The sequence below is a fragment of the Tiliqua scincoides genome, chromosome 3, assembly GCF_035046505.1.
Source record: "Tiliqua scincoides isolate rTilSci1 chromosome 3, rTilSci1.hap2, whole genome shotgun sequence".
NCBI lineage: Eukaryota > Metazoa > Chordata > Lepidosauria > Squamata > Scincidae > Tiliqua > Tiliqua scincoides.
In genome coordinates, this window is record NC_089823.1 from 171688806 (window position 1) to 171704302 (window position 15497).

The 15497-nt window shown below is 41.5% G+C and overlaps 1 protein-coding gene across 2 annotated transcripts in view; it reads left to right on the forward strand.

Annotated features, from left to right (window-relative positions):
* UROS (uroporphyrinogen III synthase) overlaps window positions 1–15497 on the forward strand; it is a 30919-nt gene that overhangs the window by 13883 nt on the left and 1539 nt on the right. The window contains exons 4-9 of one of the 2 annotated variants that reach the window (XM_066618791.1): window positions 276–372; window positions 2585–2659; window positions 5713–5787; window positions 12540–12623; window positions 13619–13704; window positions 14433–14531. In XM_066618791.1, the coding sequence (XP_066474888.1) occupies window positions 276–372; window positions 2585–2659; window positions 5713–5787; window positions 12540–12623; window positions 13619–13704; window positions 14433–14531 (516 nt within the window). The remainder of the gene's footprint in view (window positions 1–275; window positions 373–2584; window positions 2660–5712; window positions 5788–12539; window positions 12624–13618; window positions 13705–14432; window positions 14532–15497) is intronic. The other variant, XM_066618792.1, reaches the window with a different exon arrangement.

Consider the following 15497-nt stretch of genomic DNA (forward strand, 5'->3'; position numbering starts at 1 on the left):
TGAGATCTGCCCCTGCCCATCCCAGTTCTTTCTTGAACTGCCCCCACTGCCACCTTACGTGCTCTGGTGGAGCTTCTGCATACTACTGTCATGCTTGTGGGGTCCTCCGGCCTTTTCTGCCCTTGACCCTGCAGTGTATGACAGCATGTGCCTTTTATAATGCCATACTAGCACTTAGGGCAGTGAATCATGAGATCTGCATTCATAAACCCAAAGTAGGATTGGGCTATTTTATTTCTCAAAATTAATCTACTTGTATTTTTCCTCATAAATAGCTTTTTCATCCTGAACAATATCATGGATTAATTTTTACCAGTCCAAGAGCTGTAGAAGCAGTCAGTTTATGTCTGAAAAATAATTGTAAAGAAGAAGGTAAGTGAAGTTTAGGCAGTTTGATAAATAAAAATCATTGTGTTGAATGCTGTTACTATTTTTCTCTTTCAGCATACACTCTTTCCTCTTTATAAGAACTCTTGCTATGCAGATTTTCACTTATAAATACTGTATATATTAAGATCATTCTTTTTTATCCATAAGAAGACTTTTGATATAAGGTCTGGGAATGGTGGGGAGAAAAACAGATCAAGGCTGCAATCCTAACCACACTTTCCTGAGAGTAAGCCCCATTGAACAAAATAGGACTTATTTCTGAGTAGACCTGGTTAGGATTGTGCCCCAAGTCTCTCATAAGGGCAGATTTTACTCTCATTTTACCCAATGGGTACACTGCCACTTTGCTGTGAGCATTGAAGGCAGGGCGTAAATATAATTGAAATAAATGAGATGTACTTCTGAGTAAACATGCATAGGATCACTGGTGTACCCGGGGGTTGCAAGGGGTGCAGATGCCCTAGGCGCAAGGAATTTAGGCACCTGGGGGGCAGCACCATGACCCACTCCCCCGCCACTGGGTTTTTTCGCAAACAGAACCACACTGACAGTGGCTACAGGAGCACAGCCACTGTCAGCATGGTTCTGTGTCAATCTGACCTCCTCTCCTCCCCTTTCTTTAAAGGGGAGGAAGCGTAAGGCGGCCTTCAGATCAGCGGGAAACTTGCCTCCTCAGCTCCTTCCAGCAGCGTGAAAAAGCTCTGTTTGAGCCTTCCACACTGCTAGCAGCAGCGTGAACGGCTTCTCTGGAGCCCAGACTGCCTCCCCCTCCCCCCTTTTTTCCAAAGGGGGAACGGAGGAGACAGTGGTGCGGAAGTAACTGCAGTGACGGTGCAGTGATGTCATCGTCACTGCAGTTACTTCTGGGTCGGGGGGTGGCAAATGGGTGAGTGGGAAAACCACCAGGACTGCCAATGCATATAATTATGCTGTAAGGTGTATAGGGCCAAGCTGTTTAGGGCTTCATAAGTAGTTTGTCTCTTTATAAACTTCTGGGACCTGAAATATGCACACTAAAAAACTGAAGTCCATCAGAAAAGGACAAGCCAATGTCAAGGGCTCCCTCTCTTGGTAACATCTAGGACAGTGGTTCAGAAACTGGTGGGTCGCTACCCATGAGCCTGGGAAGCACTTGTCCCTGGTTCCTTAAGCGGTGGGGATGGGAAGGCAGCAATATGACTTCTAGGCTTGTGCCACTGCCGGAGACAGAGGGGTTTTTCACTTACCTCCACCTGTACCAGCCTCCACAAGATGCAGGGAGACCTGCACATTCCTCTGCAGGGCTCCCCAAGCTTAGAAAAGTTTAAAATAGCAATTGGAAACCACTTCTGGTTTCATGATCAAAAACTCCGTGGAGACCGGCGCAGGCAGCGGTAAGTGAATGCCCTGCCCCGTCCCTGGCAGTAGCGCGATCCTGGAGATTGCATCGCCTTCTTCCCACCCTCTCAAAGACTTCGTGTGTCCCAAAATTCCAACTGGAAGTTTGGGAACCAGTGATCTAGGACTACTTTCTACTTGCCTTACTTCTGAGTAGACATGCTCAGGATTGCACTGCTACTCAATGATTTTGATAAGTAGGCTGCAGTAAACATGCTTCAAAATGAAAAAAGACTGTATTTGGAAATATATTTTGTCTATGTCTAAGAATTTTCAGTCTGCATGTTTGTAATGTATAACACTTGATCCTCATATTATTATTGTATTGTATAATAGACTATATTTTTCTGTACTCTAATTTTTTTTTTAAGTAAAACCCTTTATATGCTTTTCTCCCCCCCCCCCCTTTCAGAACTGGTAGTTCCATAATTTTAATGTCTGAAATTCACTCAAATTTGTTTTGTTGATCATTTAATACTGCAGGGCTTTTTCTCCTGAACATGTTTTAAAATTGTAATAAATTAACGTCAAACCCTGATCTAAAGGCGTATGTTGTAATCTGAAAGTAACTAAGAGTAGTGTCACAGCAGCCAAACATTTTTGAATCATGTTAGATTGCTTTTTTTTTATAGTGAACTCAAATGTAGTTTTGATTGCTTTGTAAAGGCACTGACATTTATACTATAAAAGTTGTTATTCATATATTGCTTAGCTCATGTTTCCAAATAAACAAACCACTCTGGCACACATCCAGAAGGCATTTTTGCATTGTATTTTGCTCCCAAATGCTTGAATGTTTTACTTGAATGTTTTACAGTTTGGAAAAATTGTCTGAGAGAGAAATGGAATGCAAAATCAATCTATGTGGTGGGAAAAACTACAGCTGGACTAGGTGAGGCACATTTTAAAACAATTATAAAAACAATGTACCTGGTTTTGCAAGAAATATACTTGTTTTGCTACAGGAAGGAAAATCTTCTTGTTAAAGGAATCCCATCCACAGAGTCTATTCTTACCACAGTATTTACTTGCTATGCCTCAGTACAACTTGGGTGATCTGTCAGCCAATAGAATCCCCAGAAGGTGTTTAACTATCAGAAATACAGTAGGAGATCAGATATACAAAAACATAATTTGCTTGGCTGTAACTGTTGTGCATACTGAAACAGCAGTATAATTATTGTACCATTTCCAAAAGCAGCAGATCTTTGAAAGATGTCTTGCACAACGTAAGTGCGGTAGAAGGTTCCTGATAAAACTGACAGTTCATAGCATAAAACCCATTTGAAGGCCTATCATGGCAACAGTGATAGCAGAGGATGCTTTGTTTTGATGTGCCATTGTTGCATCTGCATGGTGAAAGTGTTTTTGAGGGGCTGCTAGGTCCTTGCCCACTTAGCTTAGATAGCGATACGATTGTATTGAAGTATGCCGCTTGTGCAAGATATTTCACATACAAAGTTACTTGCATCTTGTCTGAACTGGATGTTGAGAATGAAATCTAAACCTTAGGTAGTCATTAGAGCAGAGCTGGATGTATCAGCAGAGCTGGATGTATAACTAAGGCTTGAGAAACAATCCAGCAGTCACTGGTTGTCGGCCTGTCTGAGTAGAATTCAGTCCTGGCTCAGAAGTTTCAGAGGGGAGATCAGTTGGCTTGGATAAGCCCTGGGTATCTTTTCAATCTGCAGTTCCTAGTAGCTTACTATTAGAGAAACAGTTCTCAGATTGGAGGTTTCTTCAATGGGTTAAAACCCATTGCTTTCCAGATAAGACATCTTGTGAAACCTCTTTGTCATCTGTTAATTTGTTTATTAGAGGACACAACCTGTGAGGTTAAGCCCTCCCCCCATATTTGTGCCACCATAGAGGGTCTGCACCAGTGTTGCATTTGCACATCTATTAGACATTCCTCTGTGAACAAAGGAGGCTTTAAATTGCACATTGGTTTCATCTTAACCATAAGCTTGGCACAGCCAAGCGTGTGATAATCACAGCACTTCAGTATCTCTCAGCATGGAACTGCCATGGCATTGCCATTCAGCATAAATAAACAAAACACAAAGAAAAACTTCAGTACCATAAACTTCAGTGACATACGAATTGTTCCACAGAATTTGTTTTTCTTTGACTATGGCAAGCAATGTAAACTGTAAAAATCCACTGTTAATTAGAGACACACAGATTGTTTTTCATTTTATAATAATAACATTAGAGACATAAGGATCTTTTTTCAATAGAGATGAAGCATCTTTTCATTTAGAGATGTAAGAATCTTTTTTCTTCATTTTTTTCTTTCCAAGTTTAGATTCCCTAGTCTTCCTCAGGAATTGGCAGGCTACACAAATGGTTTCAGGGCTTGTGGGCTTTAGATTGCCCACCAGCAAATTATTGTCATGGAATCTTAACCAAACATTTCTTACTAAGTAGCGCGTAAGGGCTTTGTTGACAGTTTTGAATTAGACGAGTTGTGATGAGTGTGTATTCACTGCAGTTGGTAGGTTAATGACAACTATTTCTGTTTTCATAATAAGCAGAAAACAAAAAAAACTGATAAACAGAAAAATTATCATTTTTATAAGGTAATGTATTTGAGAGGTCTGTTAATTATATACAGTGTGAATCAAATTCACACCAGACAGTTTAGGCTGCCACTGTTAGGCTACATATTGCTATATAATTCACCATTGTTTCTTAAGCAGTAAAACAGTATGATTCTTTTTCTTCTCTTAATTTGACACTTTTAATGATATGTTAATTTAAAGGGAATGGCGTTTGGTTTCAATGGGATAAGCAATCTTCTCCAATGCAAATGTTGTATTTATGTATCAACTGTCTCCATTGTAAGTCACATGGCATGTCTAGTTAAGGACCAAACTACAGGATAAACATTTACAGGTTGAGCCTACTTATGCTCAGATTTTTGATCCATGGATTTGGCTCAACGTGGGTCCTCTGGACCCCTGTTGAACCAGATCTCACCCAACCTGAAGCCTTCAGAGGTGATTGGAAAGGCCTCCAAAAGCATGAGAAGGCCACTTCCAGTTTCATCTTCTGTCGCTTTCAGGGGCCTTCAGACACTTTCAGGGGGCCTGCACTCAGCCTCCATGGGCCTCAGAAAGACCTCTGGAGGTCCTAGAAGGGCACTTCTGGTTTTCGGTCAAAAATTTAAAGTGACCTTCTAGGATCTCTGGAAGCTATTCTGAGGCCCATGGAGGCTGCACACAGCCTCTATGGGCCTCGGAACAGCTCAGGACCCGACTGGAGCAAGGCTGCAGTCAAATTCGGATCTCAGTGGCCCCCAAAATCCACGTGATTTGATTTCACACAGAATTTGGTATCTGCGAGGAATCAGGGAATGGAACCTTTGCGGATAATGAGGGTCCACCTGTAGTTTATTTTTGTTGTTGTTCAAAACCAACTGCGGGGGAGGGGGTTCTAGTTTCGGGTTGCCATAGCATAATGACTCTTTCTCTCATAACCCTTTCTCTCTTCTGCAGTCCTGAACCAGTTTCTTTCCTGTCTCTGTGGCTTGTTTCCTTGTGGCAGGCAAGCTTCCATTAGCACCAATGAGAACTTTCTTTTTGGGAGAAATAGTAGTTGCTGTGGGCCTGATCTGTATTCAGACCATGAACCCAATCCATGAGGGTTCTCAATCTGGCTGCTGTTTACTGAATAAAATGTGAGCATGCCAGCCCCAACCACGTGGTTTCTGTTGAACAGGACTAGTTTGACCCTGAGGTTCAATGATGAATATCATTCTGCTATCTCTTTCTACATATTCATTGTCTTCCACACAGCTGATCAAGTCATTCTAATCCTAACTTTTATGACTCCTGGAAGTGATTCAAGATGTCAGGTGTTTTTAGAAGATGAATCTTCTTACTGATTTAATAGAATTTTCATCTCATCCTTCATCTCGTTCTGTTTCTCATTTTCTTTTAGTGGCTGAAATAGGCCTTGTATCACAAGGAGAAAACTGTGGTAATGCTGAAAAGCTAGCTGGATACATTTGCTCCCGTAAGTGGATGCACATTTTTCAATAACTGGATTACTATTTTATCATCGTCAACCATAATACAAATATTTTAAAATTATTTACTCACTTTTTATCACTATGTATATTTTCTGTTCTGTGTGACAATAAGGGCAAATCTGCAATCCTAATACAGTATTAAATTGCACAGAGCTGTATATACCGTACTGCCAAAGTGTCTGACCATGGACTACTTGCACAGGGTAGTAACCCACTGGGATGTACTGAATTTTCATGGGGTTCATTTTTCACAGAGAAAGGTGACATTTATGGGGAGGGGGGGTTCAAGGATTTATCTGAAAGTGCAGCATTTTCCTTGGGGGGGGGAAATTCCCTTCACTCCATAATTTTGATCTCTCATCCTTTCCTGGCAAAGCAGGAGAAGTTGCACTGGGCATCATTCTGCAGTCCATCTACTTTCAAGGAGCTATTGTAGCCAGTTTAAAGGAGGCAGTCCAAAGTACTGTACACAGTCTGATCCTCTGCCTCTGTTGCGATTAAAGGAACCATTTCATGGAGGCAATTTGTAGCAATGTTTAGAGCAGCGATTTTCAGCCTTTTAAATCTCATTGCACACTGACAAGGCACTAAAATTGTCAAGGCACATTATCAGGTTTTTGTCAATTGACAAGGCACACCATGCTGCTAGTGGGGGACTCATATCCCCACTGGCCCTACTAATAAATGACCTTCCTCCAAATTCCTGTGGCACACCTGTGGACCACTCACAGCATGGCACACTGGTTGAAAATGGCTGGTTTAGAGGGTGATCCTCCCCCCTTTCTTGGCAAATGTAGGTGTGAAGGGGAGGAAATACCTCCTGCTGAATGCAGTTAGTCTAGAGAAGCACAGGAGAGATTTACTGTATGTGCTCGGTGGTATTTCAAAACTTCCAATCCCAAATTTACTTGCATAGCTTTTTAACATTGGATGGGAAAGACTCACATGTATGAAAGGGAATGGTGAAGAGCCCTGACATATGTGTGCAAGCCCATTCAAATACAAATATATATACAAATACAGTTTTCTACCCATAAAATATCTCTATTACTAGATTCCAAAAGGTACAATATTTCTGTAAGAAATGAGGGATTGAAACTTTCAGGTCCAAAAGCTTTCCCATCAGGTAGTCATGCAATTGAATCAAAGATCATGAATCACAAAGCACTCAGGTTTGATTAATCAAACTCTGCAGTACAAAACAAATTGGTGTTTACTGTTCATTCAACTTATACCATGCACAACAAATATCAAGCGAACAATCCAGTCGTTATTTGCATAAATGACAGAGAGTATTATTTACACAAAAGAGCTTTCATAGTAATCAAAATAATTTGGAATTACGTACTTCTGGTATTTAAGTTTCCAGTTTGATAGCAGTTTACTTTTGCCTGCACGTTAAGAGCAAGAGAATTACATTTCCATTTAAAATACCAAGTTAATTGAGATGGAACTTTTAAAAATATATGATCAGTATGGAAATAGTAGCATTCATTATTCAAGTTTCTGCGTCTTTGGTGCCAACTTAGGCTGAGGTGCTTGGGCAAATATTTCAATTGACTCTTTAATTAAATAGGTAGCATTTGTCTTTTTCTCAAGACAAATCTTCCTGCCTTCCAGAATTTAATACCTCTGCGTAGTTGGTTATAGAGGAAGAAAATGCTGCCAGGGCTTGTGCTTGTTATATTGTCCAGGGCTATCAAGCTGTAACTCTTTTTTTTTTGTAAACACAAGTCTAAAAGGATTAGCATTACTTTTTAGATATCACATTGGCATTTCAATTAACTGGCACAAGCCTTGGTAGGATTGATATTAACATATTTTTCTTTTATCTCACAAAATACTGCTCTATATTCTGTCTCAAATCCTTTGTTGCTTCCTGTAATTTGTTCCTAATGTGTATGTGGTGCCTAATAAAACTTCAGTTTGCAATTAGGTTATTCTGATAAATCTGTGCAGACTCCCAATAAGGTCCTTCAGTCTGGTTTTCCTAGAGTTGTTGCAGGGCAAGGCAAGGACCAAATGGACACAATGGAGGTCGAAGGAGCAAGTTTATTTTCATTGCTAGCAGTGCGTTTCAGCGGGATCTCTCCCAAAGGATGAGCAGCAAACACTTAGGGCTTCCAGCTTTTATACACATCAGATTTAACTTTGATTGACATACAACAAGCAACCTATCTTAGCAGCTTTAGCATACCACGTGAATCTCTGCCTCTGCTTGCATCTCCCACTACTCAATTTCTGCGCTGCATGCTCTACCTTATATGGCATTTTTAAAGATGTGAGATCTTTCTAAGCTGCAAAAGTCCCATCTCCCCCTCCCTGTATTAGCTAATAGCACACTTGCAAAAGTCCCTGTTCTCCTCCGACCTCCTGCCCATTTGCGGTTAAGCTAGCAGTTTCCTGTTATTGAGTCTAAAGCTCTGCAAAACAACTTCTTGTGGTAAAGTTTGTTTCAGCAACGCCCTTTCCCCTTTTACACAGACACAAAGGGCATTTTCTAAATATCTAGCTGGACCAAGCAGCCAAGTATAAGGCTTACTTTAGCCACGCACTCTGCATATGCTCAAAACAAGGTCCAAACGGAGCTCTGGATAGATTCAAACATTCCAAATTCTAGGGGACCCTCTCACATTGTGAGTCTGTTTTTGCCCCCTAGAGAAAACTTATGAACTTCAGTTTGCAGTACAAGAATGTGCTTGTTGCATTAATAACAAGCATCCTATGCACTGTTTTTGTCCTTCTTTTCAATTTAAGAGATGTTTGAAAAAATTAAAAAGTATAAATTAATATATACAGAACTGTGAATTCTTTTCTTCTGCTTCTCACCTCCCCACAATTGCCAGTCACTGACTTCTGTATGCGACCATTCTAGATATTCTTAGTTGGCCGAAAGTGCAACATACATGTTTTTTAATATACATACATATACATCACTGTGAAAGACACAAGCCCAGTAGAAATATATATACAAACATAGCTAGGAAGTGCTCTCTGACATTGGGAGGGTGACTTTGAGGGGAGGATAGAATGTGACCTACCCAGGCCAAAAGGAGCCTTTACACTGGCTCCTATAGGCTCCGGCACTGGCTTGAGAGTTTTATTATTGTATTGTACTTTTTTAGATGTTGTACTATACCTTTGGGGCTTCTTCAGAGCTGGAAAGGTGGAATATAAATAACTACCTGGGTCATGTTGGCAACCTTCAGTCTCGAAAGACTATGGTATCGCGCTCTGAAAGGTGGTTCTGGAACAGCGTCTAGTGTGGCTGAAAAGGCCAATTCGGGAGTGACAATCCCTTCCACACTGGGAGCAAGTGCAGTCTGTCCCTGGTCTGTCTCCCTGGCTATGGACCTTCCTTCTTTGCCTCTTAGCCTCAGACTGTTGGCCAAGTGTCTCTTCAAACTGGGAAAGGCCATGCTGCACAGCCTGCCTCCAAGCGGGCCGCTCAGAGGCCAGGGTTTCCCTCTTGTTGAGGTCCACTCCTAAGGCCTTCAGATCCCTCTTGCAGATGTCCTTGTATCGCAGCTGTGGTCTACCTGTAGGGCGCTTTCCTTGCACGAGTTCTCCATAGAGGAGATCCTTTGGGATCCGGCCATCATCCATTCTCACAACATGACCGAGCCAATGCAGGCGTCTCTGTTTCAGCAGTGCATACATGCTAGGGATTCCAGGACGTTCCAGGACTGTGTTGTTTGGAACTTTGTCCTGCCAGGTGATGCCGAGAATGCATGGGAGGCAGCGCATGTGTCTATCTACCTTGAATTTATCTGTACCAGTGGTTCTCACGCATTTAGCACCAGGACTACTTCTTAGAATGAGAATCTGTCAGGGCCTACCAGAAGTGATGTCATGACTGGAAGTGACATCAGTAAGCAGTAAAATTTTTGACAATCCTAGCCACACTTACCCAGGAGTAAGTCCCATTGACTATCAGTGTTAAAAGCATATGCATAGTAGCTTGTTAAAAGTACAGGTCTGTAACATTGCCCCAAATGCAGTCACATACCATGGTAGCATCATGTCTACTATATTAAAAATAAAATATTGAAATGAATGGGGACCCACCTGAAATTGGTTTGCAACAAACCTAGTGGGTCCCGACCCACAGTTTGAGAAACACTGATCTATACCATTATTAAAGCCATCTAAGCTAGTGGCTAACAGTCCAGTCCTATCCACACTTTCCTGGGAGTAAGCCTCATTGACACCAACTAATGGAACTGAGTAGTCACACATAGGATTGGGCTATAAGTAAATACCTAGGTAAACAAATAAATAATACCTCTATCTACCATGAATTCATCTATGCCATTATTAAAGCCATCAAACTAGTGGCTATCACAACAGTGTAAGTTAATTATTAGAATAACTTTGAAGAAGAGATGGAATTGTATCCCAAATTTAGTTAGAAAATGACTATCTGAACGTAGGACACAATCCATTATTATGTCAGGGTTTTTCGAACTGGGATGTCGCAACACCCCAGCCAGAGGGCCCTGGCCTCTTTCCCCTTAAGGGGCAGGGAGGGGGCTGCAGGGATTAGCATGTACTCACCAGTCCCTGCAGCAGCCTCCCTGGGGTGCAGGGAGTGAAAGCACAGTGATTGTGCTCCATTTCTGGTTTTGCTCCCTGCACCCCAGGGAGGCTGCTGCAGGGACTGGTGAGTACATACCAGTCCCTGCAGCCCCCTTATCAATGCGATCCTGGGGATCATGTAGCTTCCTCCCCCCCCCACCCCCACTGCCTCCCCCCTCCCCTGCAAGGACTTACTGGGGTCCTTAAACTCCCTGTGAGTTTGAGAACTGCAGCATTATGTGAATGCTAGGACTGTTCTCTTTGAGGAAAACTCTCCCAAAGTCATCTGTGTAATGCCAGCAGTTTTCTTCTAACAGTGATGGGGAGATGGCAGGGAGGGAATAGAGATGGTCTTCCTTAAAGTAGGGAAAATGTATGGGCCTGACCGTCATTGAGGCAGCTTCCTAGTCTGCCATTAACAAGTTATGATACTGCTCAAGGTAGAAAGGCACTCATTTTCAAAGTATCCTGTCCCTTCCTGTGACTGCCTGACCTTTCTTCTGTGTAGAATGTCAGACTGCAAATTTATTTGGCTGAGATGGGTCTTTAAATAGCTAAACAAGCGTGTGTCTGAATGCTGAGTAATGCCAAGTGCCTGAAGGGGAGGGAGAAAATTTAAGATGATTGGAAGCTTTGTGCTTGGTAGCTCTCTATTGAACAGCAAAAGAAATAGAGCATAGCCAGGTAATTTATCTTTTTGCCAGATCTTTTTAGCCAAAATATCCATGAATTGGCAATGGAATTTTTTTTAATTTACATGCTAAAGAGCCTAAGTTATACGTGAAACTCAGGGGTGCCTTGAACTTTAAATGTTTTCAGTAGTCCTAAAGATATAAGTGAAGCACACCACACTTTCCATGATGTACTTAGTTAGCATGTGAGCATTTTAAAGCAGTGGTCTTCAACCTTTTTCATGCCAATATAAATAAAGTATGAGTCTAGGGACCCCACCACGATCCCAGCCCCTTCCCAGTACCCTACTTGCTCACCTCATCCCCCTTCCGGCTCACTCTTCCCCGTAATACCCTCCCAGCACTGTTGACTGTAACCAAATATTAGAGAGAGCAGAAAAAGTTACCATGAAGCCTGGCACTAGTGAAAGCTGTTTTAGCACAACTGTTAAGAACCTGCAGTGCATACATGCTAGGGATTCCAGCACGTTCCAGGACTCTGTTGTTTGGAACTTCGTCCTGCCAGGTGATGCCGAGAATGCGTCGGAGGCAGCGCATGTGGAAAGCGTTCAGTTTCCTCTCCTGTTGCGAGTGAAGAGTCCATGACTCGCTGCAGTACAGAAGTGTACTCAGGACTCAAGCTCTGTAGACCTGGATCTTGGTATGTTCCGTCAGCTTCTTGTTGGACCAGACTCTCTTTGTGACTCTGGAAAACGTGGTAGCTGCTTTACCGATGCGTTTGTTTAGCTCGGTATCGAGAGAAAGAGTGTAGCATGTATGCACTGCTGAGATGCCTGCGTTGGCTCGGTCATGTTGTGAGAATGGATGATGGCCGGATCCCAAAGGATCTCCTCTATGGAGAACTTGTGCAAGGAAAGTGCCCTACAGGTAGACCACAGCTGCGATACAAGGGCATCTGCAAGAGGGATCTGAAGGCCTTAGGAGTGGACCTCAACAAGTGGAAAACCCTGGCCTCTGAGCAGCCCGCTTGGAGGCAGGCTGTGCAGCATGGCCTTTCCCAGTTTGAAGAGACACTTGGCCAACAGTCTGTGGCTAAGAGGCAAAGAAGGAAGGCCCATAGCCAGGGAGACAGACCAGGGACAGACTGCACTTGCTCCCAGTGTGGAAGGGATTGTCACTCTCGAATTGGCCTTTTCAGCCACACTAGATGCTGTTCCAGAACCACCTTTCAGAGCACGATATCATAGTCTTTCGAGACTGAAGGTTGCCAACAACCTGAGAAGGACTGAAACACAATCTCCTGGTTCCTGAAGGGGTATACCAGATTTCTCCCTCTTGACCTAGTGGTGCTCTAGTCCAGTGGTCTTCAACCTTTTTCAGTCCTGTAAATTGTCGTGACCCCACGATGGAGGCTTCGCGACCCCATGGTGCCCGAACCCCAATGCTGAAGAAAACTGTATTGCTTTGTGGTCTGTGTGCTTAAAATGTCATTGTGAATTCAGTCCATTTTTTACTTTTCTAAACAGAGGAATGGACCAGTTCATTGCCTCTACTTTTTCCTTGTGGAGCTCTCAAGAGAGAAGTCCTTCCAAGAATGCTCAGGGACAAAGGTATGTCATCAAGTGTTCAAAAGGATTTTGAGCTGTTTCATCTACAGAGCATGCACAGCAAAGTCCAGTGCATGTAGTATGCACTTCCTATGTAGTAGAAGCAATGATGCAAAGTACAATGTTTGCTTAACACTCGAAGTATTATCATCATTTATTTATGTAGGAATATACGGTACACCATCTGTGTACATGGTGCTTTGTATATACTGGAAGGATAGGTCATTGCCCTGAGGAGACAACGGTGGATAGAAAAATGGGGTGGAGGCAGGAGTAAACGGGAAGGATATGCATTTGTTCTTCATTTCATGGAATATTTACACACAAGGCTCACAAAGGGATCTAAATATTTTAGAATCAATATTTGGACAAAACCTATAAACTCGTCTTCAAAGTAACCCTGTTCCAGCACTCCTGCCACTCATTCTTAATCCTACTTAATCTATAATCTATAATCCCATCAGCAACTGCTGCTTTAGCTACTTTGTCTATTGTTTCCTTACCCACAATACCTACATGAGTTGGAAACCAAGAAAAAAGCTGATATGTCATATAACTTGCCCTCCAAATTAATGTATTTTTATTAGAGCTGGCACACTTTCTTTGCTCAGGTATAATAATACATTTTTAAACTCTTGAAATATCCTTCGGCTTTTATTGCGTGATATGAGATTTTTGTTCAGTTTCTCTCCAGTCTGCCTTCATTAGGTTTTTGATATGTCTTTGAGTGAAATGATCACATGATAGCACTGATCACTCAGAATGGCTATATATATAAGCATATCAAATCTACATTTCAAAAGTAAATGTTCATAAGAGCTTTGCTTTCAAAATTAAAGAAGTCTTTGTATCTTTGGGGGGAAATTTGCTAAGCTAGATGAACTATGAACTGCAATACAAATATTTAGTATATTTTAAATGCATTCTTATTCATGTTTTGAACTCATAGGAATTCTTAATAACTGGTGAATGTCAGATTTATTTTTTTTTGATTGCAGGTATTGCACTGGAAAGTCTTACTGTTTATCAGACTAGTGAACATCCTAATCTTCAAGAATCCTTGAGAAATTATTTCTCACAACAGGTATTACATCTTCTGAGCACTTTTTACCAAGTCCCTGGTTGTGTTTCAGAATCAGAATTGCTGCTGTGGAACAAATATTTGGCCCTGGGTTGGGTATTTCCAAAAGGCAGAGTAAATTTAAAAGGGAAGAATTGAGTTTAAAAACATTTGAGAAACACTGGCATTAAAAGGGACAGCATTTTAACAATAAGTTGTATCTTGATTGTAGAATCCAAGCTGTCTGTCAATTCATTTAGAAACACTGACTTCTGTACCTCATGGCCCGACTCCATTTATTGTTGCTTGTCTCAGTACTCAGACTGTTGTACTTGAATCAAGCTGAAACATACATCTTTCCAGAAGCAGCACTGTAAGTCATAGCTTGCCTTTGTGTTAGCAGTCTGAACATGTTCTGTAAGTGTAGCATCTGTGGTGCATGTTTAGCTTCTGATCCTGAATTGTTACTTTCCATTATTCTGATTTAACTAGAAAATACCATTTCTTTAATGCATTATTGGGAGAGAACACAAATGAGTGAAGCCTTGAGTATGTGGTACAGAATCAGTTGAAATATTTTTAAAGTTTACCACTTGCCAACTTAAAAACAAAACTGGAAAGCAGTTTGCCAGAACAGGAGGGCATGCATATGGAGTGAAAAACCAAAGAAACCTTTGGCTGCATACATATGAAAGATACAACCAGAATATAAAGAATGTGCTTCAATAATCTCACTCTTACTTTTCCCACAGGGTGTTCCTGCTAGTATTGCATTCTTCAGTCCATCTGGTGTCAAATACTGTTTGAGTCAGGTTCAGAAATTGGCTGGTGATTTTGTTCCTCAAATTAAGGTAAAACAACCTCTAAATCTTGATCTAATATTTCCTATTGGTTCTAGAAGAGTTCCCTACAGGTGGTTTTTTCCCTGACTGTCACAGATGTAGTGACCCATTGATGTGTCATCAGTTTCTCAGCCTCTTTATTTTACTCTGGTGTAGTATGATGGTGCCTATTGGTTGGTTGTAAGTTGCTTTAAGAACTTCGGTAGAAAGGTATTGAGTGTTTGAGAGGAAAATGTTTTTACCCACTTTCTTGGGTAACTCATTGACATTGGCTGCAATCCTTACCGCACTTTCCTGAGAGTAAGCCCCATTGAACAAAATAGAACTTACTTCTGAGTAAAACTGGTTAGGATTGTGCCCCAACTCAACTTCACAGTAATCAATGGTCTGTTCAATGTTTTCATCACAAAGGGCATGTATTTAAAATCCTTTGCAGCCATACATAGATGGCTACAAATAAAACAGTTCATTCAATCTGCAAGATAATTAAACTTTACAGTGCAGTTCTTGGAACTTCCATAAAGTTGACAGCCTTCTCAGGACAGCAGCTCTAACTTGTCTCTCTTTTCTACCAATTCAAAGAAAGCTGCTGTTCATTAGGATAAAAGATAAAATAGCTGTCTATTTGCTTTTTCATCTGTCTCTTCTCTTGAATTGTCTCATGTTGGCAACTTGACTGAAGGTTATTGAACAGAGAGGAGTATATTGTTTCATTTCAATCCTGTGTTCACTGTTAGTAGCATTTGAATTCTCATCAACAGAGTGACTCAGGTTGCAGTCCCAACCACACTTTCCTGAGAGTAAGCCCCATTGAACAAAATAGGACTTACTTCTGAGTAGACCTGGTTAGAATTGTGCCCTAAGGGAAGCATGCTTTAGGTGGGGCTTTGAATCACCTGATGTCCAAATTAAATTTAGCAGTGCAAATAGTACTTAGCAGTTTTTAGTCCTCGTTAGTACCAGAGATAAAGAGGG